At 44.8% G+C, this 23,365-nt stretch overlaps 1 protein-coding gene across 2 annotated transcripts in view; it reads right to left on the bottom strand.

The window, feature by feature from the left end:
* Nucleotides 1-23,365, bottom strand: part of PCCA (propionyl-CoA carboxylase subunit alpha) — a 252,797-nt gene that overhangs the window by 60,956 nt on the left and 168,476 nt on the right. For both annotated transcript variants that reach the window (XM_026038336.1, XM_026038337.1), the window contains one exon: nucleotides 3,098-3,196. In XM_026038336.1, the coding sequence (XP_025894121.1) occupies nucleotides 3,098-3,196 (99 nt within the window). The remainder of the gene's footprint in view (nucleotides 1-3,097; nucleotides 3,197-23,365) is intronic.

The raw sequence follows: 23,365 nt of genomic DNA, 5'->3' as shown, positions 1-23,365 counted from the left end.
ACTTTCACCAAAATTAGAATTTGAGTTCATAGTAACTCGGGTTTCAGAGCCACTGAAATCTTTGGAAACTGGTGAAGAAAACCATTTTGGAAAAGTTCCTGCACACACAAATTGTAGTTTGCTTGGTAACGTGGTGCTTCAAAAACAAAATTGTGCACGTCCCACCGTGTAAAATCCAGACTCCTCAGATGGGAAACAGGGTCTAGTCCAAGTGGAGAAAACGCTGAGCAATTGAGASCAAATGAAGAACTACAACCCCCACCGGAGTGCTGGGATCTGTGTCCTCCCAGGAACACTGCGAGGTCTGCTCCCACCGGCAGCCCCAGCAGGCTCGACCTTGGGCATCTTTTGCTCATTAGAGCCCAAGTTGTCTCCATGTCGTAACCTCCCAGGAGATCYGCAGGATGTCACAGCGACGTTGGCGCAAGGATGCGGAGCCCGCAGGGCCCCGCGCTCTCCGGCAGGGAGCTCGTGGCCCACGGCCTGGCCGGGCGCSCCGTGGGGACAGGGCTGCCCCATGGCCAAGCTCTGTCCTACAGTGGCTGTGACCAGGACACCCGCCTCCACCTCAGGAGGTCGCTCGGGGACCTTTCCCTGGTTCCTCTCTCTAGAGGAATCTCAGCGGTGGCCAGTGACAGGACAAGGGGCAATGGGTACAAGGTGAAACCCAGGCAGTTCCATCTCCATGTGAGGAGGAACTTCTTCCCTGTGAGGGTGCCAGAGCCCTGGCACAGGCTGCCCAGGGAGSCTGTGGAGTCTCCTTCTCTGGAGATCTTCCCAAGCCGCCTGGATGCCGCCCTGTGCCCCGTGCTCTGGGTGTCCCTGYTGGAGCAGGGGGTTGGACTAGATGATCTCTAGGGGTCCCTTCCAACCTCARCCAACTCAGAGGGAGCCTGAGGAGGCCTCGAGGTCTTGCGATCCTCAAGCTGGTGCTCTGCTTTGCGCCGATCCACAGCGATCCTCGAGCAGACGAGCACGCCTGGCTACTTATTTGTATCTGTGCTGCAGATATGCAACAATCTGAATGTCTAGACTGTAATTTACATAAATACATTTTAAACCAAAACATTTTGAAATTATTTAGTTCCTGCTTCTGTGCTTAAGTGCTTCGCTGGATTGGGGCCAGACGGCAGGATCAAACCAAGGATGCACACATCAAACCTACAGAGAAATGCACTGTTTGCAAAGACTGCATTTGGTTGAGCAAATTCAGAAGAATGAAACCAACTATGAAGAGAAATTAGGCTGGCTGAAAATTAATAAAGCGCAGCAGGAATTATTCGATACATCCATATTTGTTGCTTAAATGGCTCTAGGGCTAAGTCTTGCTGAAAGAAGATACTTCAAGACCCAGGGGTCAATTGCTTTTGGAGACAAATTGACCTGCAGGAATACACTTGTCTAATTTGGTTCTTGCAGTGGGGCAAGTCTAGGGAAACACATAACCGAAAACCCCATGTAGATTCCAGTGAGTGGATATCAGAGGTCAAGCTTAAGGTTACCATAATTTTACATACATACACTAAAAGATTAATAACTTTCCAAGCTACTGGGCTACCTTGTTAAACACAAAGACCTACAGATAATATCTCAGAAAGCAACATTTTATGGGCTTATTCCAAGTTCTGCTGGATGAATAGCATCCATCCAGCTCACTGCTTGTGGCTGTGGTTAGTCGGGTTGTATTTCACTCCATTTGGTCACGTTCCAGCAGTGCAAGCAACACTATTGCTGGCCCAGATTCCAGCAAAAAGCACCTCCAGAGCTGATCAGCATTAATTTTGAAACTGAATTTTTGTGCCAGTTCAAATATTACATTTTTGGTTAACTGGTCTTACTATTATTAGTTATACTCGGAGACTTGCATAATGCTAGGTAATTATTGTGCCTTGAAACAGGGCCCTCAAGATACCACCACTCATACCAAACATTACACTTTTCTCCTAAAGAGATTTTGTATGTTCACACATTAGTATTCTTTCCTGTTCAGCATTAGGGATTATTGTATTTTATAAAACGACAGCAAGATGGATCAGGATTAGAACACAAAACTATGCTTTAGAGTGCAAAATTATTTTAGACAGACAACCTCAAGATGCCATTAACCTTCCAAGAAATCTACAGAAATTAAGTCCAGCATTTATCTGGATAAGTAGTGAAAATTTCACTCTCGGGTCACCCTTGAAAAATAAAATATTTATTTCATAAAATTGCAGTCTTTTAAATTCAGTCATAGGAAAAGCTACATTTTCATTTGGGAAATTTACTGGAGTGAAAATACAAAAAAAAAAAGCACATATTGTGAACTAACAACAAAAATCCGATTATGATATCAGCGATAAATATAATATTGTGTGTAGAAAAATACTTGAAATCATTCCAAAGTTCTGAAATTTTCTTTCAYTCATTTCCCAGCTCAGTAGATAGATATTAATAAAAGGTCTCTTAACACATATGTAAATCCTGACAGCATTACCTTCAGAAAATTGACAAGACAGAGAGATCATTTTGTGCCCAGCTGTTTTCAAACACACCATTGATCAGAAGGAAAGACTCTACCCCTACGTTATTCTGTTTAGCCATCCAAGTTTGGGATATTTTCTACTTGCTCCTTTTCGAATGGTGAAGCTAATAATATTTTATTAAAGGAACAGCATGGGAAATATGCCGGCCTGTGGTTTTCCACCTGCATAGGCACAGAAGTGGCAAACAATCAAAAAGTCTGATGATGAWTCAAACATTATGAAGACAGTAACTTCACTTTCTGTAACGGCAATTCTTTACTATTTAAAATTTTTTCTCAAGAAACCATATCTCCTCACAGCCACTAGGTGAAGAAATATTGGGAAAGGGGTAAATTTCTGACTAAAATAAGTGACTTCTCTTCAAACGAATGACATTTGAAAAATATTAAGCCGTCCAAGCGACTCTGGAGGAGCTCACCTCACTGCTGTGCTGGATGCATCAAAACAGAGGGGCAAGAYCAGGGGAGCAGAACATCATTTTAACAACATAGCTTAGAGCCCACGCATCCATTTGTGCCTCCAAAAGCACGTAGCTACTGCAGCTCTATAACATCAAGCGCTGTTGCATTTACCTGTATGGTCCTCTGAGTGCCATCAACGGTGACAGACAGCAAGGGTGAAGCCAGGTTCCACTCGCCGGTCACGTTCAGTTTCATCCCATCAACTTCCACCTGTTGTGACACCAAACAAGGCTGTTACTCCGCAGACAGACAGAAAGCCGGGCTCAAGTTCATTGCTGCATACAAAGCAGCAACCATCTCAAAACAGATGGCTCCCAAACAACCTGTCATGTTTACTGCTTCTGCCATAAAAGACAGGGTCCAACAACAGGGGCCTGCAGCTCTCTCTGGGGAGAGGTGAAGGACCCGGGAACAGCTGCCTCCGAGCAGCAAGGTTTCAAGTGATTTCTAGCAAGTAACAAACAGCCATCCAACTTTTAAACCTATCTGGACATGCTACATTTACTGCAATTAGACAAGTAATGCATATAAATTCCAGTGACACCTTGCAACCCACACAACAGGCCTTGCATATAATATGCTCTCCAAGGACCAAGGAAGAACTTTTCCGAGGCTTCTAATGAAGGGCTTTGCATTGTTATCTTAATTAATAGGAGGCAGTAATTAATTCTTCGGTGTTTTATCTCAAAGTCTAGAAAAACTTTGCAAATTCTGTCATWTTTTTTTTTTTGTCTCATTCTACACCTGATCAGAGGAATGCAATTTCTGACTTGAATGTCAACATGGTTATCTGAAAGATTTTATTTTTTTAATAAATCATCCCATAATCTTTATATAAAATATTTTTATATGAAGAGCAAAATATCTGAATTCTGAAAAACGGCAGGCACATTTGTCTCTCACAAAGAAGGTGCAATGACACTTCTGGTATCCTTCCACTGTACAATACTGCCTGTTAAAAAGTACTCACAAACACACTTGGTGCCTCAGAAAAGAGCCAGATTAAGAACAAAATTATTACGAAGCATAGAATGACACGGTTATGGATTAATGTTCACAGAGTGCTTTTAATATTCACCATGATATCTAAAGGTAGGCAAATATGATTTCAATCATACATTTTACTACAAACAGAAGAAAAAGACTGGCTGGCAGATTTCCTCAAATCTCCAAAATATTTTCCATCAATAAACTGCAGACATTATTGATAATATCACCAATATTGCACAAATCCTCAGGAAACCAGGAGGAAAGCACTGTACTTAGAGTAAGAGCCGAACCTACTTTGAGCAATATGAAATGGATAGAGGTTGCTTCTTTAGGTCACAAAGACTAACAATTGTTTCATTTAGCAGTAAGGACTTGCAACAGTAACCTTAATAATCATAGAAGTCTGTAATAGACGAGTGCTGAGGAGCAATATATAATTTGATAGCTTAATTTCAGTCAAGGGGAAAAAAAATCCCTGACTTAGAAAAGCTCAAATTTTATAGACAGTTCACTTCAGAGCATAAAATCTGCCTTTAAGTGATCCAGTCTACTCCATCCCCATAGATTCCGCTGTAAATGAAGCTACACGTGCCGACCACGAGGCAGAGCAAGCCCTTCACACTGGGTCACCATCCACCAGCAGCTCCAGCCTGACATGGGCCAAGCTCAGTCAGGAAGGATCCTCTTTATTTAGACCAGTAGAAACACCTGGGAAAGACTTTCCCTAAAACCAAGTGCATGAAGGGGGAATGTTGGGAGGAAGGGGCCAAGCTCTTCTCAGTGGTGGCCAGTGACAGGACAAGGGCAAATGGGTATAAGTAGAAACCCAGGCAGTTCCATCTTCCTGTGAGGAAGAGCTTCTTCCTTGTGAGGGTGCCAGAGCCGTGGCACAGGCTGCCCAGGGAGCCTGTGGAGTCTCCTTCGCTGGAGATCTTCCCAACCCGCCTGGATGCCGCCCTGTGCCCCGTGCTCTGGGTGTCCCTGCTGGAGCAGGGGGTTGGACTAGATGATCTCGAGAGGTCCCTTCCTACCTTAAGGATCCTGTGATTCTATGATTCACCATGGCATACACAGCTTGGGAAGACTTGGTTATGAAGCCACGAGGGGATCGCAGGGAGGGCGGCTGAGGCTGCTCCAACGGGTAGGACGGTAAAGCGAGGAGCCCACCAGAGAAAAGGAAGCAGGGACTGGAGACAGGATATTTATTCACTCGGGGCACACGTTACTTTCATTGAGAACAAGGAACTCTAAGAGGGAGAGCGGGGAACAAAAAGAAACAGGGGGGGAAGGGGCAGAAGCAGAAATCACAGCCAATACTGACAGCCTGATGGACCACGAGGAGAGAGAGAAAGCAACGCTTCCCTCCACGGAGCAGCTCAGCAGCCAAGAGCCGAGCAAAGCAGCTCATGGGGACAGGAAAGGATGCTGGACATTCACAGAACTTCTGTGTTTGTTTTCAGTTCTTCTCCAGCAATGCACGTCCCAACAAAACTCGGTTGTCTTTGGATTAGACTTTTTTTTYCATCTATTTCCCGTTCAGTTCRTTTCTGTGATCACGAGACACCCATSAAGCAACTCACCACTCAAAGGATGCTGGCACTTGAGTTGTATGGAAAATATCCCATGGGAATCCCTCACGCAGCGGCCCACCCCATGCTCCACCTCACTGCTGAGGAGCCCCAGTAAAGCCCCAGCTCCTCATTTCCAGCACGTGCTCGTGCTGTGTGTTTGAACTGCCAGCGTTGGTGAGGCTGGGTTTTATTGCCTTAAAGAAAAAAATAAAGATTTGTTCCTGTTTTGTTGAATTGGTTTGTTCCTGCGTAAGGACACAAAGAAGCCACGTTTCTCCTTCCCCATTATTTCCGATTCAAAGGCCGTTGTAAGCAAGCGAGGCCTCACATGGAGGAATGACAGGTCGAGGCCGGGGCGTGAGCTCAGCAGCCGTCCCTCCCGTCCCATCCCGTCCCATCCCGTCGGAGCGGAGCGGAGCGGGGCTGGCAGGCGCCCGCGCGGCGCCTCCGGCAGCCCCTCCGCCTCTCGYGGAGCCGCAGGACAGGCCCGGCCGGCTCGCGCTGCCAAGGGATGTACAGCGTAATCTGTATTCCGTCTCCTTTGGAGAACATCATTTGGCATTTCATAGACRTGGCAGGCAATTACAGGAGGCAGCGCAAGGCTGAGTGTTAGAGCCCTGCTAATTTACTAACGCAGAGCCTCGGCTACATCTGGCGCGTGTCATTCCTCCTCTSCTGAAGAGGAAGGTGGCTTTGCAGGAGACGGGAGGGCAGATAGAGCAGTTGCTTCCTGCCTGATGCCTCCGAGCAGCCCCGTGCCTGCACTTCCCAATGCCTTGGGCTGCTCGGCTTCACACTGCTGGCTCCATTCCCCAGTTCCAGCTTTGTCTCCCCACCCAGGGGGTAACTCCATGGTTTCAGGCCCCTGGTTCAGCTCCTGGTGCAGAGCTCTGGCCCTGCTACTGGGTTACACCACCACAGCCCTCACCCCTTACACCCCTGGATTCTGCTATTTAAAAGCACTGGCTTTTAAATAGGGAACTGCCTGATGAGCTGAACCGAATGAGAAGTCACCCTGTGCAGACCTGCCCTGCTGAAAGCTCTTACCAAGGCAGCTGGGTACGAAGACATGAAACACCTCCAGCACTCAAGCAGGGAAACAAACCTCTCTGCTGCGAGGAGGCTTGGCTGAATACCCAGTGTCATGGAGAATTCAAAGAACAAACCCTCCCACTGGTGTTACCTTAGCCCCACTGCAAAGCTAGGGCCCAACTTGTGGGCAGCAAGGATGCTACAAACAGCAACCTCTAAGCCATGCTGTGGGCAAGGGACCTGGCATCACTGTGTGCTCCGCAGGCAGCACAGACGTTTGGATACTCTCCTCWAGGCTACCCAAAGAAGCCCCCTTGGAGCAGCAATTGCTCCGGATAAAAACCTGCTCATCTACAAYACTGTTAATGATCTATTGTACCAAAGCAAGCAAGCAGATTCCCTCCACTTTCTGAATCTGGTAAGGGGGAAGTACTGCTTCCTGCACAGAAAGGGAAGCACAGAAAGAGAAGGTAGAGTAGCTTTAGTAAGAAGTAATAGTCTGGAGTGATCTCGGACTAATCCAAATAAAGTTGGGCAACGCGGTGTTTAGTTCTTGCTCAGTTTTCACCAAAATCTCAGAATTTCATCTGAACTCCTGCCCAGCTAATGGAGCAGCACACGGTTCAGAAGAGAGGAATGGCAACCCTGTTCTTTTGCCAGCGTTGTTGTCCCCTGCCCTTCCCAGCCCCCCGTGCCCCAAGGAGCGGGACGGAAGTCTGCACATGGTCGGCCTTTCTCAGGCTTCCTTTAGAACAATGACACATAAAACTCCAGGCATATTACGGCAAAAAGGACTTTGCTAATCCTTGTTTTAAAGGGCTCTTTCCCAACCAGCAGGTGAGCTCAAACGCTGTCTTTCATCTCCGAATATTTCTGAGGCTAATAAATACAACAGGCTCCATGGTCAGGGAAAGGAGCAGCCACCTGGGCCCGCAGTATTCCCGGTCTGCAGGGCTCTCCTGCATCGTCGGCGCTCCCTGGGCAATTTTCTTCACCTCATCTGCACTGTCTGGAAGTACCTTGAAGAAAAATAAGGAATCGCATCCTCTACACGAGGAAATGGTATCAACCAAATACCACCTCACACGTAGCCACATGAAGATTCCCCACACGGGGGGGATCTTACTGTTTAGGCTCCTTCTCCCGATCTTGAACGGGACTCGCTGGCGACCTGGGCTCTGCTTTCCCATAAAATGCTGGGCATTTCCCAGGATCCCAAAGTGAAACAGGTGATGTGACACATTTGCAGCTGACACAAAATAAATAAATACACCTCAGTATAGTCCTGCTGCCCATGGGGACCTAGACAGGCTGCAGTAACGGGACAACATACAGTGTGTGACATTACCAGCCTGTTAGGTGCTCTACTTGAGAAGGAAGAATCCCTGTCTGGGAACAAAGAAGGGCAGCAGCCCCCTGGGCTGTATTAGCAGGAGCACCCATCTCGTCCTATCTGCACGTGTTAGCATCCAGGCACTGCGTCCACTTTCCAGACTCCCCAACACAGGCAAGCTATCGGCAAAGGGCAGTGGGTCTGTGGGGAGGCCACCAAGGTGGCCAAGGGGGCTGGAGAAGTTGCTGTAGGAGGGGAGCCTGATGGAACCAGGGCTTCCTCAGCGTTGCAAAAGCTTTGGGGGGACCTCCTCGCAGCCCGCCACTGCCAACGAGGCGTTAACCAGCAGATGGAATCAGGCTCCTGGACTGGAATGTGGCAGGAGAAGAGACAACGGGCACAAACTGAAAAGCGAGCGGGTCAGGCAGGATAGAAGGAGAAACTTTTCCACAACGAGGACAGYCGAGCAGTGGAGTGTGTTGTTGTGCACCCTCCATCCTTGGAAGCTTTCAAGGTCAGTTGTACAAAGCCCTGAATAACCTGCTCTGCCCATCATGCTCTTTACCTTCCCAGAAATGTTCTCCAGGAGAACCACACCAGGCTAACTAAAATAACTGTAACGGATGGAGGCAGTGGTCTTCATCTTCCCAAGCTCACAAGTCACACAGGCAGGTTTAGTGGAATCCCCGCTGACACAACTTGAAAGATGATGAGCCTCATCTCACTGAAAGACTTAAAGCTGAAAATGCCATAAAAAGGGAAGCCTCTTCCTTCTGTTGCTGCAGATATGTGTTTCTTAAGCCTTTGTTCCAGAATGACACATGAAGAAACTTGATAAACAAATGCTTCCTTCATTCCCCTAAAACGTAGTAAGAAGTCCAGCTTATCACAATTAGCAGCGGTCTAGAAACCTGTAAGATCAGCTGCCAATAAAAGTGCATCAGAGATCAAACAGGACAGAGAGGTCCTGTGGCAGCCAGTGCCATGTAGCAGCAAACGCATGAAAATGGAACAGAGATGTCACGCTCACACTGCACACACCAGCTTAGGGACACAGCTGAAGGCACTTCAAGCTTGTGTGACAGCAGCATCTTTCATTCAGATGAAATCCTTTGTGGCTGCGGCTTGTGTTTGCAGCGCRTAGCTGTTTACAAATTATATTCACACCAGATTAACAGGCACTGACCTTTTCTTCTTCTTCTTCAACCGACTTGCGAGAGTAGCTTTTCAGACTTTTGAAGTGGTTGTGCAGGTAGTTTTCAAAAGGAAGTTAAAATATCTGAGTTTCAATCTCATTAAAAGGGCCTCTCTTTTTCATATAAACTTTCCCTTTTGTTCATATTATCACTTACTTTTAAAGAAGACCCCAAGAGAGTGTTCCAGTCTATAGATCACTTGGTCCTGACAAAAGCCCTGTTAACTATTTATAGATCGTGGCCTTTTGTACCAAACTAGATCAAGCAATTCATTCAGTGCAAGACTGCAGGAGAGAAATTCATTTGCTCCAAGTGTCATCAAGGCAGCCTTTTACCTGCTAGGAACAAGCCCAGAGGCTCTGAATTGCCAGGTTTCACTTCAAATGCACGTGTGGACGTTGCACGGGGTGCCTGTGCAATCACTTCTCGCCGATTTTCAAAGTATTGAGCACGTTCTTAGACCTGGCAGCCCGTAAGCACAAGAACAGCAAATAACCATTGGAACAGAGCAAATAGGCACAGATTCAAACTAGCTTTTTTTGCCCCTTTAAGGTAGTATGTGCTGATGTAAATCACCATTAGCTACTTTGGTATATCTAAAGTATCGCGGATACTTTAGAAATGTGAGCATGTCAACTTAGAGATGGAGAGTAGAGGTCTGGAAAAGCAGCAGCTCCAAAAGYAGCAGACCCAAACAAAACGAGGCAAGAGGAGGAAGAGGGGCCTTCCTCGCTCCTAACCAGCAAGGCCTTTCCTCCTTTCACTGCTGTTCGTAAGGAACCAAACGTGGTCCACATTTGTAACCTGTCTAAAGCCAGAGAGGCTTAAAAACACGTCAGGAGAGAAATCAGCTCTAAGGAAATAGCTCAAGTTTATTAGCAGAGGCTGGAGGTACCGAAAGAGCAGCTGCTTCGGGGATTAGGTCTATTGTTTTGGACCCCATGCGCAATAGAAAAAAAGAGGGAGAGAGAGAACAAGGCTTTCTTTGGCTTCCTTTGCTATTCCAGGTGCTCCAGGGGCAGGAACTCCCTGGCCCTGCCTGGCTCCATATGCTCCAGCTCGGGTACATGCAGTGCTCCAAGCAGCTGGGAAACAGGCGAGTTTGCCATGAAGAGCGGGCACTTCCAAAGGCTGCATCACATTCCACGTTTCCTTGGCTGGTAGGCAATGTGTTGGTATATTCCCCAATTTTTAATTTTTTTTTGTCTTCAAGAGAAGTCTTATATAGGGAGCAATGGCAGAATCTGGRTCATCATGCTGGGAGTTAAAACTGCTTTGGTGAAAAGAAATTTCTATGATACGCTCATGCCTATATATCGAATGCACGAAGCAACTCTGACTCCTGTCTTTCAGCTACAGAGTTTTCATTCCTTCCCTTCAGGGCACACAGTGATGCCCAGTCTTACTTCATTTAACTGTAAACCCTGTAATGACGTTAAAATATCATAATGCCACTGTGAAATGAGACACATTAAAGTTACCATTTTAGGCAAAAGTGAAAAATCACATTTTGGAATATGCTTTTAAAGCATTCCTCTAATATATATATTGACTGAGTGAAAGTTATGCAATAAGGATGCACAAGCTGCAAAAAGATTTAACTAGAGAGGCAGTATCACCAAAAGCTGGAGCTCAAGCTCAGAGACACAATTTCATGAACTGCTGCCCTGAATGACACATCAGACACAACGTCTCTAAAAGTCTCTGATTTTTCTTTTCTTAATTCAGGGAGAGGAGTGGGAATTAATACTGGCTACTGAGGAAGTCCCAGTACCACTGCCTGGATACCTATTTGGAAAGACACCATCATGCAATGTAAACATTTTTGTTACAGAAAAGAGACAGACAGACACACAATCCAGCAGAAAGGAAAAGTTCTGTAGTTCCTAGTGGACTCATCTCTGTCACCTTTCTAAACAGAGTCATGCCTTAGGTTATGCATTAGACTTCTGGGTGTGATCTGAACTAAGCACCATGCCACAGCAAGGTGAAGGGCATTTGCAATCACAAGGACCATGTCCATCAGCTGAGCAGAAGTGTTTTATTTCACACCTTATCTACGACTTGCTTCAGAGAGTCAACAAAATCAGCAGGCTCCAAAGCAGGTAATGAGAAAGAAAAGCATTCCTTGATTATCCTTGGAAGTATCCTTGGAAGTACTGCACCTTGGCTTAGTTACTTTGGGTGGATGACCACACTGGACACAGCTAGCTACGGTTTTCTATTCATTTCCCTATTGCACTATAGGACAGCAAGGCTAACTTCTCCTTAAAGTAGAAAACAGGTAGAATACGCAACATTAAGAAGTGTCTTTGACTTGACGTCGTGCAGTGGGGAACTGGGTATGGATTTGATCCAGCAGCTCCAACCGGCTGCTCTCAGCTGCCACAACAGGCTCTAGGTCAGCAGTGGTCCTTAGGTTATTCACCAGTCACACTAAAAGCTTTATATACCAAATACCTGCTGCTGCACATCCTCCCCGAGCTGCCCCTAGATCCTGCAGGGAATGCGGAGCATACCATGGGACTAGAACTGCTTCTTCTTAAAGACCAGGTTATTTTAACACCCTCTGCTTCAGATGCAATGTATGCCCGCCAACCACACAGCCAGGAGAGCAGCAGAGCCCCCAGCCATCTACAGGAAAGAGGAAATACTTAAAAAATCCAAAGAGTTTCCATAAGCAGAACAAATCCGGTCATGTAGCAATGTGAAAAAGATGTTTTACATCTAATGCTCTTTATCTTACCAGTTAATGGGATTGCACTGTTTATGTTAACAAACCCAGAACCACGGATTCACTCAAAAGGCAGAAAAGTGCTGTGGTAAATAGACGCCCGTAGGAATTGGGCACTGCCTCGTGGCTCCAACTACCCACATTTCACTGGGTGACAGCAGCTTGCTACTGACTTCTACCAGGGTAAGCTCCARTTCACCATGAAAACAGAATCAATTAAACATGAAACAATATTTCCTCAAAAAAAAAAAACCCACATTAATTAAATCTAGCTTTTATGTTTGCGGTTAAACAATCTTAATTGCATTTTTAGCACATAAAAGTTGATATGGAAACTGCTCCACCAGTTGTTTGGAACACTCAGTTTTCCAATCTACGTAAGCGTAGGGGAAAAAGTGAAGTGCACACCCTGACATAATTTGGCATTAGAGACAGATTACCTACATCCTTTAGCATTAAACAAAGATAATTTCCTCAACAGAGGCGCCTCATAAAGCGATTATGACACTGTAACTACAAATTGCAGTCAGCACCTGCTAAACAACCTCTTTATTTTAATCACCTATAAATATTCAGTCTTTTAGCAAATCGAAAATACACATCTCTCTAACAGTTGTCAACAAGGATGGAGTAAATTTTACACTGGCCTAAATAAAACATGTATATCCCCCATACATTAAGTGAGRAACATATATTTACTACAAAAATGAGAAATGCTGGAGATAATTTAGAAGGAAATGAGGATACAATGAGTACTATACAATACTGTTAGGCAGTACCTGCCTCTCAGGCAGCAAAACCTAAAGAAAAGACAGGGCATCCCAACATCACCRTCTCTATCACCTTTGCCTGCTTAAATACCAAGAGAAATGTGTCAACACTTGTTTTTAAAGCCTCATCTCACATTGAATCCCACTGTCGAGCTATCCCTAAATGTGTTTGGGACCTCTCAGAAACTCTATTCCAATGACCTGTACGTGTGAGATCAGTATCAGCTTGATTCTTCTGCTATGATCTTTTTCTGAAAACTTTTCTGAAAACACAAAGACTCCTTTTAGCCTAAAAGCCATCACTCTGTATTTTCCAATGAAGCCACAAAATACCATTAAAATTCCAGTGATGGAAAATGCGAGGAATGTCTAAGTCCACAACAATCCTTCTATATGTAAAGCTCTAGCAGTCCTCAGAGACACCGGTGTTTTCCTACCTTCCCCGACCCTTTCTGCAAAGACCCAATTCCCGAGCGGGGGGCCCAGCCTGGCCTCCATCTAGGAGACGCTGAAGAAACAGAGCAGACGGGGACCCTCCTACTGTCATCATGCAAAAATTCCCCTAGTTCATTCATTTAACACAGTCCTCACACTCCAACCAGGGATTAAAAAATAAAAAATGTCCTTAAGAGAATTTCCTTCTTAAGAGATGAGCTCAAGGCAAGGATTACAGTGCTCTTGAACCCCCTTTACAATAAACTCCGCTGGGACATCTCTGCTCTTAAAATGCCCTGCCAAACTCATTTCCCAGACGTGACAGGTCAGTATATATATATATATATATATATATACACATACTGTGCCCAGGCAACTGGAGTTGACCTCTAACGACTTGTCATAGGGGAACACTCGGCCCATCATCTTAGTTTGGTCTCACAGAGGGGAAATTTGTTCCACGAGGAGAGATTTAATTCTGACATCCCAGCACAAAGGAGCAGTAGTAGGAAGTGTCCTGAAGACTGGAAGGTACCAGGCCAAAGACTGACATTAGGGACTTTGCTCTGTACTATACACAAAGCCTGTTTTCAGAAAAAGTGAAAAAAACAGCCTGCATCTACAATTCAAAGCAGCTTGCAGCTCGCAATGGGAAATTTAAGAAAGAACGAAAAAGGCAAAACAAATAAAAGCTTTCCCCAGTATTTTAATAAAGCCTGAGAGGCAGTTCTGTGCAGGTGTAACTACAGGAAATGTAGCACAGTACGAGCAAGAAAGTAGGGAAAGTTAAAAATGAAGAGGCAGCCACGGTGCCTATGAAGCAGCACAGCATTTTCAATAAAATTCCAGAAACATATCAGAAACACTGGGAAAAACAGGCCAGTAAAGTTAAAACAATAATAAATTAGAGTTTTAATTTGAGTTGGGGATTTGATAAAAAGCCAAAATAGGCAGTATAATCTTAGACTGAGAAGACAGAAGACAACGTCTCATCTATACAAATACCCTCCCACAGAAAACCACATTAACAAAGCCGCGCTCACACGTTAAAAATCAAACACCTCCTAGGTGCTTAAGGACGTGTTCTGTTTTTCACTTGGGCAGTGTCACTCCATAGTGAAATGCCCGTTAAGAAAAGCCTAGAGCAATTTTGCCTACCTAGTTCAGGGTGACATTATCAAAAAGCAGATGCCAATTGGAGGACAACACGGAGAGAGGAACAAGGGCCGGGTCGGAGAGGGCCCTGAGTTTACACAGAGCCGCARGATGGCTGAGGTTGGAAGGGACCTTCAGAGATCACCCAGTCCAACCCCTGCTCAAGCAGGGACACCCAGAGCACYGGGTCACGTCCAGGTGGGTTTTATCTGTGGAAAACCACCAGACCCTCAAAGGGGTCAGCACTCAGGTTACCAGCAACGGGCCTACACACCCCCACTGCTGCTTCCTGTTCAAAACGGAAGATGAAGAAGGAATTACAACGACGGGAAAGTCTCTAGAGGTTTCAGAACTGTTGCTCTTGAACRGTATGAGCAATGGCCTAAAATTAAGGAGAAAATCTAGGAGGAGTAAGGAAAAATCTCTTGAGCCAGCAGACAAGGAGTTTCCCYCATGAACAACCGCGTCTTCCCCCTCCCTGCCTGAGCCAGGCCTCAGCTGGGTAACCGAGGGATAAAGGGCCCAAGGCGAAGGCAGCGTCCCCGAACACTAAGGCGTTATTAACAGCACTTACTATGCTTTAAAACATACCTTTTTTCCTCCCCTACCAATAGTTTCAGTGTATCCTGTATTTTCGGCTCTTCCCGCCCCAGGAAGCGGAGGGGCACAGTGAGCTCCCCGCCGGCAAAGGCCCCTTTCAGCACGTTATTGACCCCSGTGTCGCCCGGCGAGGGCCAGCGGGCACCAGCGGAAGAAGCGGCCGGCCTCAAGCACTCGAAAGCCAACAGTTAYTCGGAGCCAAACACTCGGGAGCGATGCCACCAAGGCCGTTCACCTTGGAAAGGGAGCCGATAAGCTCCTGTGACTGCCGTTGTTCGCAGAGGACATGATGCTCCAAGGGCGCTTAGGAATACTCCTCGGAAGCGAGCGATAGCCCAAATCACGGGCGAGCCGGGGCTTTCCCAGGCCCATCAAACACATGGCATTTTCTACTTGCCACTACTTGCACCTCCCGCCACAATTATTCTCAATTTCTTTTCATCTGTCCCATAAAAAATGATTGCTTCTGCTTTCCTTAATCCTCCACTTACATCAAGTCTATTGTTCGCCTCCTTCCCTTTCATCTTCTGCACATTAATTCCCCACATCGCTTTTGATCTGGCTTTTTGTTTCCTTCTTCCCCCTACAGATTCTTCCTGATGAAGAACTTAGAGCCATAATGTTGCATTTGATGTGCACGGTGGTATTTCATTGATTCGCCACTCTGTGTCTATTAGTTCTGTGTAATGAATAACATTATACAAAACACWAAACAGGTTGCCTGCGCCTGCATCAAGGAGCTTAAAAATCATTTTAACTAAACTCTAAAAAGTGCTCATTTTATGGGTAAATATTCACATTTAATTATAATTGGAGCAGCGTACGTAAAGAGCAGTCAGAGAAAACAAACGTTTCCTCCTCACAGTCCAAAGGATTTTCTTTGCTTTACTGACGAGCCAAGTTAATAGAATAATTGCAATTTTCACTGCTGCTAAATAAGAAATAGAAAACCTCTGCAGGAACTGTTCTGTGTGGCTGTAATAAATGCCCAGAGAAACAAACTAACCTGCATTATTCATCACCTCTGCAGAAAGGGTGGCGGTGTTAGAGCCAGAGAGACCGCAGGAAGTACAGCAGCTGATCTTAGTTCATATAATCAATAAATTATACTTTTAAATACAATTTCTATTTAGTTTTCAGAATGTACTTTAGCCTCTTAATTCAGGCAAGTCTTAAATCTTATGCTCAACAAGCAATTCTAMATAGCTGGTGGAAGCGTGCAGGTTTTGTGTTATTAAACACAGCGATGCCCAAATTTACCAACTTTTCAGAAAATGACTTCCTGACTATAAGATCATACAATATGGGCTAAGCTGTGTGTGTATTCAGTCGTGTCAACACCAGCCACTGCATAAAATGAAGGAGAGGTCCTCGAAGTCCCAACCCAGGCTTGGGCTGCTCCTCCTCGAGCCCAGCAAGCTCRTGGCCAGCTGGGAACCTCGCTCCTCCTCGGGCCCTCCGTCGCCAGCCTCGCGAGTCCCTCAGAGCAGGAGCGGGCAGAAAGAGGCAATTTATTTATCCCAGTTGCTCAATTCTAGTTGCTCAAGGCCACGCAGAGCAGCAGCATCTCTGGGCACTCACACCGGCTCTCCATACCCTCCCAGGAAACTTTGGGGAAGGAGGAAGGGGTGACTTTGTGCTGGAGAGATGCCTGCTGGCTTCCTAGGCAATAGACGCTAGAATAGAAAACTTGACTATCCTTGGACTTACTATTCTTATTTAAGAACATATAAAAAGTAGAAATCCTTCACTGTATATAACTGAAGTCGACTCAAGGTGCCTCGTCCTGTCTACACAGCTACAGCAAATTTCAGAGCAGTCCTACCCACTGATGCCAGCTGTGAAAAGTGACACCCATCCATTTGACAGTTCCCAGGTAAAGTTTCTGGGATGGGTCAGAACTTSCTAAAAATCCCCCGGACTGGTTGTCAGTTTATGCCTAATGTTCATGGCTTTGTGACGACTGCTACAATTCTGACGCTGAATCTTTCACAACTACAAAACGATGACACAATATAAAAAACACATTTTCTGGACTAATTTTCCAATCAATTAGTCTTCAAAAATCTTTGGCAGGTTCCTGCACAAGAACTCGGCAAAAGCAGAATTCAGACATGCTCATASTGTGACAGCAGATCGCATGACACAGAAGACAAATTATTTGGGATACTCTTGTTGTTTAAAGAAAACAATCCCTAGTTTCTCATACAGATAGTTTAAAATCTGAGACTTTTTTTTAAAGAATTGAGAAAGCTCCCAATTTTGCATTCTAGCTTCTACCAACCAGAAACATAACTGAGGCTGCACTCGCCTTGTTAACAGACATATAAAACGTCATTATGCGACTGTGCATTGATCTTCACCGTGGGGATTTTCCTTGTTAGAACAACAACAAAGATAGAGCTTAATCACAGTAGTAGCAAGTAGGACTGGTTAAAAAAAAAAAAAAAGAAAAAAAGAAAAAAAAAGAAACAAAAACAGGAATATTCAGAATTATGTGATTAATGAAAAGAAATTCTAGGGTCCCTGGAGTTTGACAAACTTTCAATCCAAGAAGCTGCCAGTTACTGCATTAAGTTTACAGGTCTTCTGTTTGTTAGTAATTGCAACTTTTGATCWTTTTTTTTTGGCAGATGCCTTTATAGGAACACAAGATCTTTCTGCCCATGAAGTGGGGATTGTTCGRGCAGAATTAGCTTTGATGCCCTTAAGAGAGAGTCCCTTGGCATTGATATTTTCTGATACAAAGAATTTCAGCCACTTCACAATGGAAACTTTTGATACATTTTACTCTGCACAGCCAGATGATGTAAAACAAAGAGGGTCACAGCTTTTCAAATTCTCTGATTCTTTCAAGGCATCACACCACTACATTACTTGTCACTTTTAAAAAATCACAATATAGATACTTTAATATTACATTTTATATCAAATACGTCTTTTTTCTTCTTCATACATTTTGTTTCCAGACAAAAGAAGATAAAACTGTGTCTTATAAGTGATTAAAAAAAACGAATACACTCTTGGTATGGAAGCATATTCTGTATCTCTACTATTGCTGGAGACACTGTTTTTATTGATAAAGCTCCAAGTTTCAAAATCCTCCTCCTTGCTAACATAAATGTTACATAAAACATAAATYGATGTTTTTAAAAGTAGAGAAATGCTCAATGAAGAAGCTCAAAGAGACAGAAAACAGARGTTTGAAGTCCCTTACTTACATTTAATCTGTTAATCTAGGTGTGAATCAGGACACCATCAAGATCGGACCATATCAATAATAACCCTGGCTTAATTGTGTTCAATTCATCTGTCACTGTGACTTGGACATTTAGGAAAATGCAGATTGCTTGGAATTAATCAATTCTTTTATACAAATCCACACTCTGTGTCAAGCCACACACCACTGGAAGTCCTACCTACTGGTGTATTTTCCTTGAGGGACATGGCACAATACGGTAGCACTACCAAAGAAACTTAGGTTACCTCTGTTCTCAAAGAGCCTATTTTTACTCAATTTCACAAATTTCCTACAAGGCATAAGTAGTCTATTATTGTTATTGTTATTGTTATTGTTATTGTTATTGTTATTGTTATTGTTATTGTTATTGTTATTATTATATACCTTCACATTTTGATTTTCACCCGTGCTGGGCATTTGCAATACCACTGGAAGCAGAAGAGTCCACCGGCCCTTGACATTTCTGGAATTAGGGCTCTATAGCTCCTGTGAAGTCTGTAAAGACTCATGATTTTCCTGAATGTGCTCCCAGGAAGGTTACAATCCCCTTAATCCATCTTCTTGGTGTAGAATCCGTGTACCCGGGAGATGTGCTTGCTTCTGGCATGAATGTGTCAGAAACAAGGAGGAGGCTCTCCAAAAGAAGGCACCATTTGTGCTTTCTTGAAGCAAGACCTTCCCTCAGCAGCTACAAGGATGATGATGATGATGTGGTGTTCCACAAGAATATCTTTCCTCAGGAAAAGTGGAGGGGGAAGAGAAGGGCTTTTGCAATTTACCTCTGCTTTGAAAACCTCTTTCTTCTTCTTGTTCCCCTGGACTCGAGGCAGACAAGACTGGGGCTGTGATCTGCCTCTACTCTTCTCAAGGTCTCGGCTTTTATGTGGCTGGGAGATGCAGTGACACTCGGCAGACAGATGCAGGCACCAAACAAGTTGTGCCTGTGGCTGAGGACACAGCACCTCCTTGGCACGGAGATAGGAAAGTGTGCAGTTCAGACAGGCAATTTCTAATATTCTCCTCAAATTTCTTTTTACTGTGTCATTGAAAATATTAGGAATCTGGGGAGAGCTGAAGACGACAGTGACTCAAGCAGCATTCATCTATGACATGCCTTKTAAATGCCTCTCAGTATGGAATTACCCCGCTTTTACAAGACCTCGCATGTTCACTTTTGCTTCACAGTATCGTTATGGTTGGAAAAGACCTTCAAGATCACGGAGTCCAACCGTAAAAGCTAAACCGCCCATAAACCGCCCAYAAAATCTAAACTGCCCATAGCCCACATCTCTGAAAGTCCAAGTTCCTGTCATACAACATAATGCAGAATGATTTAACAGTATCCTTAAATTTACAGAAACAGAACAAAAACACAGGCCCAGGAAAATAAAACATGCTTATGTTTTATCCCAAGACCCGCAGAAATCGTTTCTTCGAAAATAAAACATATTGCAACCATTATTATTGGCCCAATAGCTATGTCTTAACTTTGGAAGCAAGCAAGCAAAGCCAAGATTGTCACTGCTATTTTGAAAGCAGTTGTTTTAGACTGGAACAAGTGGAAAAAAACCCAGGGTAGCTCTCACTAGGGATATGGCTTACATGCTAGGTACAGGGCAGCGTGCAACTCAAGGCAGAGTTGCCACAGCACTAAAGCTCAAGGTTATCTAAACCCAAGAGACTGTGAACACAAAACATGTTTCCTTAGAAAGGCCAAAAGGGGCAAGCAGGGAAAGGGAAAGCAGAGAGTGCTAAATCACAGTTCTTCCTGAGTGACAGACTTAAGATACTATGAAAGCAGTGATAATGCTAGGCTCAATTATGTACTAAAATATGATTAAATAGGATGTATAAATTTAAAGTGCCCATATACACTCATATGCAATACTTAAAGATAAAAACACTTGTGCAAATATTCATATAAAACCCACAAGAAGCATCCACATAGCTGAACAGCACAACAGAGCAATCCTTCCCATTATCTAATGGATTCACCCAGGGGAAGTCATGTTTGATGAACCTGATAGCCTTCCACGATGGGATGATGGGCTGGATGCACTTTGGGAGAGCTGTTGATGCTGTCTACCTTGATTCAGCAAGGCTTTCAACACTGTCTCCCATAATATCCTCATACAGAAGCTCCGGGAGAGTGGACTACACGAGTGCACGGTGCGGTGGATCGAGGGCTGGCTGGATGGCAGAGCTCAGAGGGTGGTCATAAATGGGGCCGAGTCCAGTTGGAGGCCTGTGGCCAGTGGTGTCCCCCAGGGGTCAGTACTGGGCCCAGTGCTGTTCAACTCATTTATCAATGACCTGGACGAGGGCACGGAATGCACCCTGAGCAAGTTTGCAGATGACACCAAGCTGGGTGGAGTGGCCGACACTCCGGAGGGCTGTGCTGCCGTCCAGAGGGACCTGGACAGGCTGGAGAGTTGGGCAGAGAGGAACCTCATGAGGTTCAAGAAGGATAAGTGCAGGGTCCTGCACCTGGGGAGGAATAACCCCAGGCACCAGGACAGATTAGGGCTTGACCTGCTGGAGAGCAGCTCCACGGAGAGGGACCTGGGAGTCCTGGTTGACACCAAGTTAMCCATGAGTCAGCAGTGTGCCCTCGTGGCCAAGAAGGCCAATGGGRTCCTGGCTGCATGAGGAGCAGTGTTGGCAGCAGGTGGAGGGAGGKGATYCTGCCCCTCTMCTCAGCTCTGGTGAGGCCGCACCTGGAGTATTGGGGGCAGTTCTGGGCTCCCCAGTATAAGAGGGACGTGGAGCTCCTAGTGAGGGTCCAGTGGAGAGAAACAAAGATGATTAAGGGACTGGAGCATCCATCTTATGAGGAAAGACTATGCAAGTTGGGMCTGTTTWSYCTGGAGAAGAGAAGATGGAGAGGGGATCTGATCAGTATGTATCAGTACCTGAGGGGAGAATGTAGGAAGGAAGGAGCCAAGTTCTTCTCAGTGGTGGCCAGTGACAGGACAAGGGGTAATGGGTACAAGCTGCAACACAGGCAGTTCCATCTCCATGTGAGGAGGAACTTCTTTCCCATGAGAGTGACAGAGCCCTGGCACAGGCCTATGGTTAAGCTAAGCAAATATTTAAATCCTTTGACGGGAGARGATAACAGATTTTTACAGGGTATTGGTATTATGGGAGTCATTCAAAGTACAAAAGGGCACTGTGCAGGAAAACATCAAGACACTTGTTGGGGAAGATGACAAAYAGCATTAAAGGCTGGCAAACTCAGCTGGAGATAAAGGGTAACTTACAGGTGAAAGGCTCAGACAACTCCTTTCTTCCCAGTGTTAATTAATCTTCTGCATGCTTTGCACAGATTAGTTTTTAACGCCATTACTTACCAAGGAAAAGATTCAACAKAGCAAGATATATTCAGAGATTAATCCAATTTATGAAGCTGTACCTAAACACCTTAACGTTCAAAATGTTTCCAACACTGCCATTTGCTCTTCAGTTTTTTCCTTAGGAATGAAGCCAAATTGCAAAATTGCATTGAGCTTCCTTGAGTATCAGTGGCGATGAGAGACACTGCTGACACGGGTTCAGAACTAACATGCAACCTCCAACGGCAATCGTGATGAGCTGGCTGACCAGAAAAACCCAAGCTATATCTGTCATGTGGTTTCAAGTAATTCTTGAATTAATATTTTAAAGAGATAATTAGGCCTAAATGAGAGAAAATAGAATATACTTTATTAGATACTGAAGAAATAATAGAACATGACAGCCCATGTTATTTTTAATTCTTATCTAGAGATGATGGTTAATATATGCTTTAAAATTGCAGTTTTAAATACAGAAATATGGTGGTAATTAGGAAAGCATACAACAGAGATGAAACAGAACTGAGAAGACCAAATGGGAATTTAAGCTCTGAAGCTATTTCATCTGCTAATCACTGCAGCTAATGACACCAGAGTTAAACTCGCTAAAATGCTAAACTAATGGACATCATTAGAAATTACAGATTAAGAAAAAAAATAGTATATATCCAAAGAAAGTAGCTATGGAAATTCAGTAAAGTAGGCTTAATAGTTCTGCCTGACTGAGAAATGCCAGAGTTAGGTGCATCTTAACATGTACTTCTGACTGCTTCCAAACAATCAACTTCTCACCTCTTCTGCAAAGCATTACTAATGCTAAACTTTCTCCCCTAGCTTTGGAAGCAGCTTCTGYTGGGAATTTGAATTGCACAATAGATTCAAATGATCATACTCAGTAATGCTTCTAAAAACGTTTATGCTTAAGGTGACCTAGCACTTCACTAGTCATTTCAAGAATGTTTTTAGAAACCAAAGCCACTTACTGAGAATYGGGATTTATGAAATAAATTACAGTAAAATAAGTGATGATTAGCTGTATCCCATGGGAACRGCCAAAGCAATTGGAGTATCCCGCTCAGTTCAGTTTAGTTTCCAGATGCATCCCACACAAGGGATCAATATGATTTGACCTCATCCATGAACTTGGCTTGGTCACTTGGCAGATGATGGGCAGTCACCATCCCTGGGTCCTTCCATCTCTTGTCCTATCATCTCATTCTTCTCTCTTGTGAGAGAAAATCCACAATTTCTCTTTGTCATACCTAGAAGTTGCTGATCTTTCGTCCGCAGGCATCATATTGTATCTGCTTTTGCTCTTGGCTTGTTTAACTGTCCAAAAATGAGGCTCATGCTCTCAGTATCCTACGATTTACATGTCTTATTTATCTGTATCTATTTATTAATTGCTGTTATTTTTAAAACCACAAAATTGCCTTTCAGCCTTGCTTATTGCTTATTATGCAGATTGTCCATCAAGGCAGCTTTCCAGCAATGTGAGAATTTAGATGATAAAACATAAAAGGGACTAAATTACTCAAAAAAGCGTCCATTAAAAACTGACAACTTGCAAAGCCCACCGGTGTCTAAATAAAGATGCCAGCGTGACCATCGACATTCCTCCCTACACGGGCTCCCTCCTCCCTTACCAGCAAGGAGAAGACATCAAACTAACATGGGAGAAACTTCACACGTAGCACCAGGCCGCTGCCGGGGAACTGCTGGGCCGCGGCGGCAGCGACAGAGGGGTCGCTGCACGAAAATACAGAGCGATCAGAGCAGTAAGGGAACCGGCGGCAGGTGGGAACAGGAGGGTAAGGTCAGCGGGAAGGCAATGCTGGAAGGAAGGTACGCGGAGCGCAGGCGGAGGAGCCGGAGGTGGCCCAAGGACGGGGCTGTCGCGTGGAGCCAGGCCGAGATGGAGACACCAGCATGCGTGGTGTCCTACGCCTTGTGTTTGTGCTGAGGTGCTGCTGTGTGCTGAGGTACT

This window comes from Nothoprocta perdicaria, unplaced genomic scaffold (assembly GCF_003342845.1).
Source record: "Nothoprocta perdicaria isolate Ctin4 unplaced genomic scaffold, notPer1 scaffold_208, whole genome shotgun sequence".
Lineage (NCBI taxonomy): Eukaryota > Metazoa > Chordata > Aves > Tinamiformes > Tinamidae > Nothoprocta > Nothoprocta perdicaria.
The sequence above is the reverse complement of the archived record's forward strand: the minus strand, read 5'-3'. Positions and strand labels throughout refer to the sequence as shown.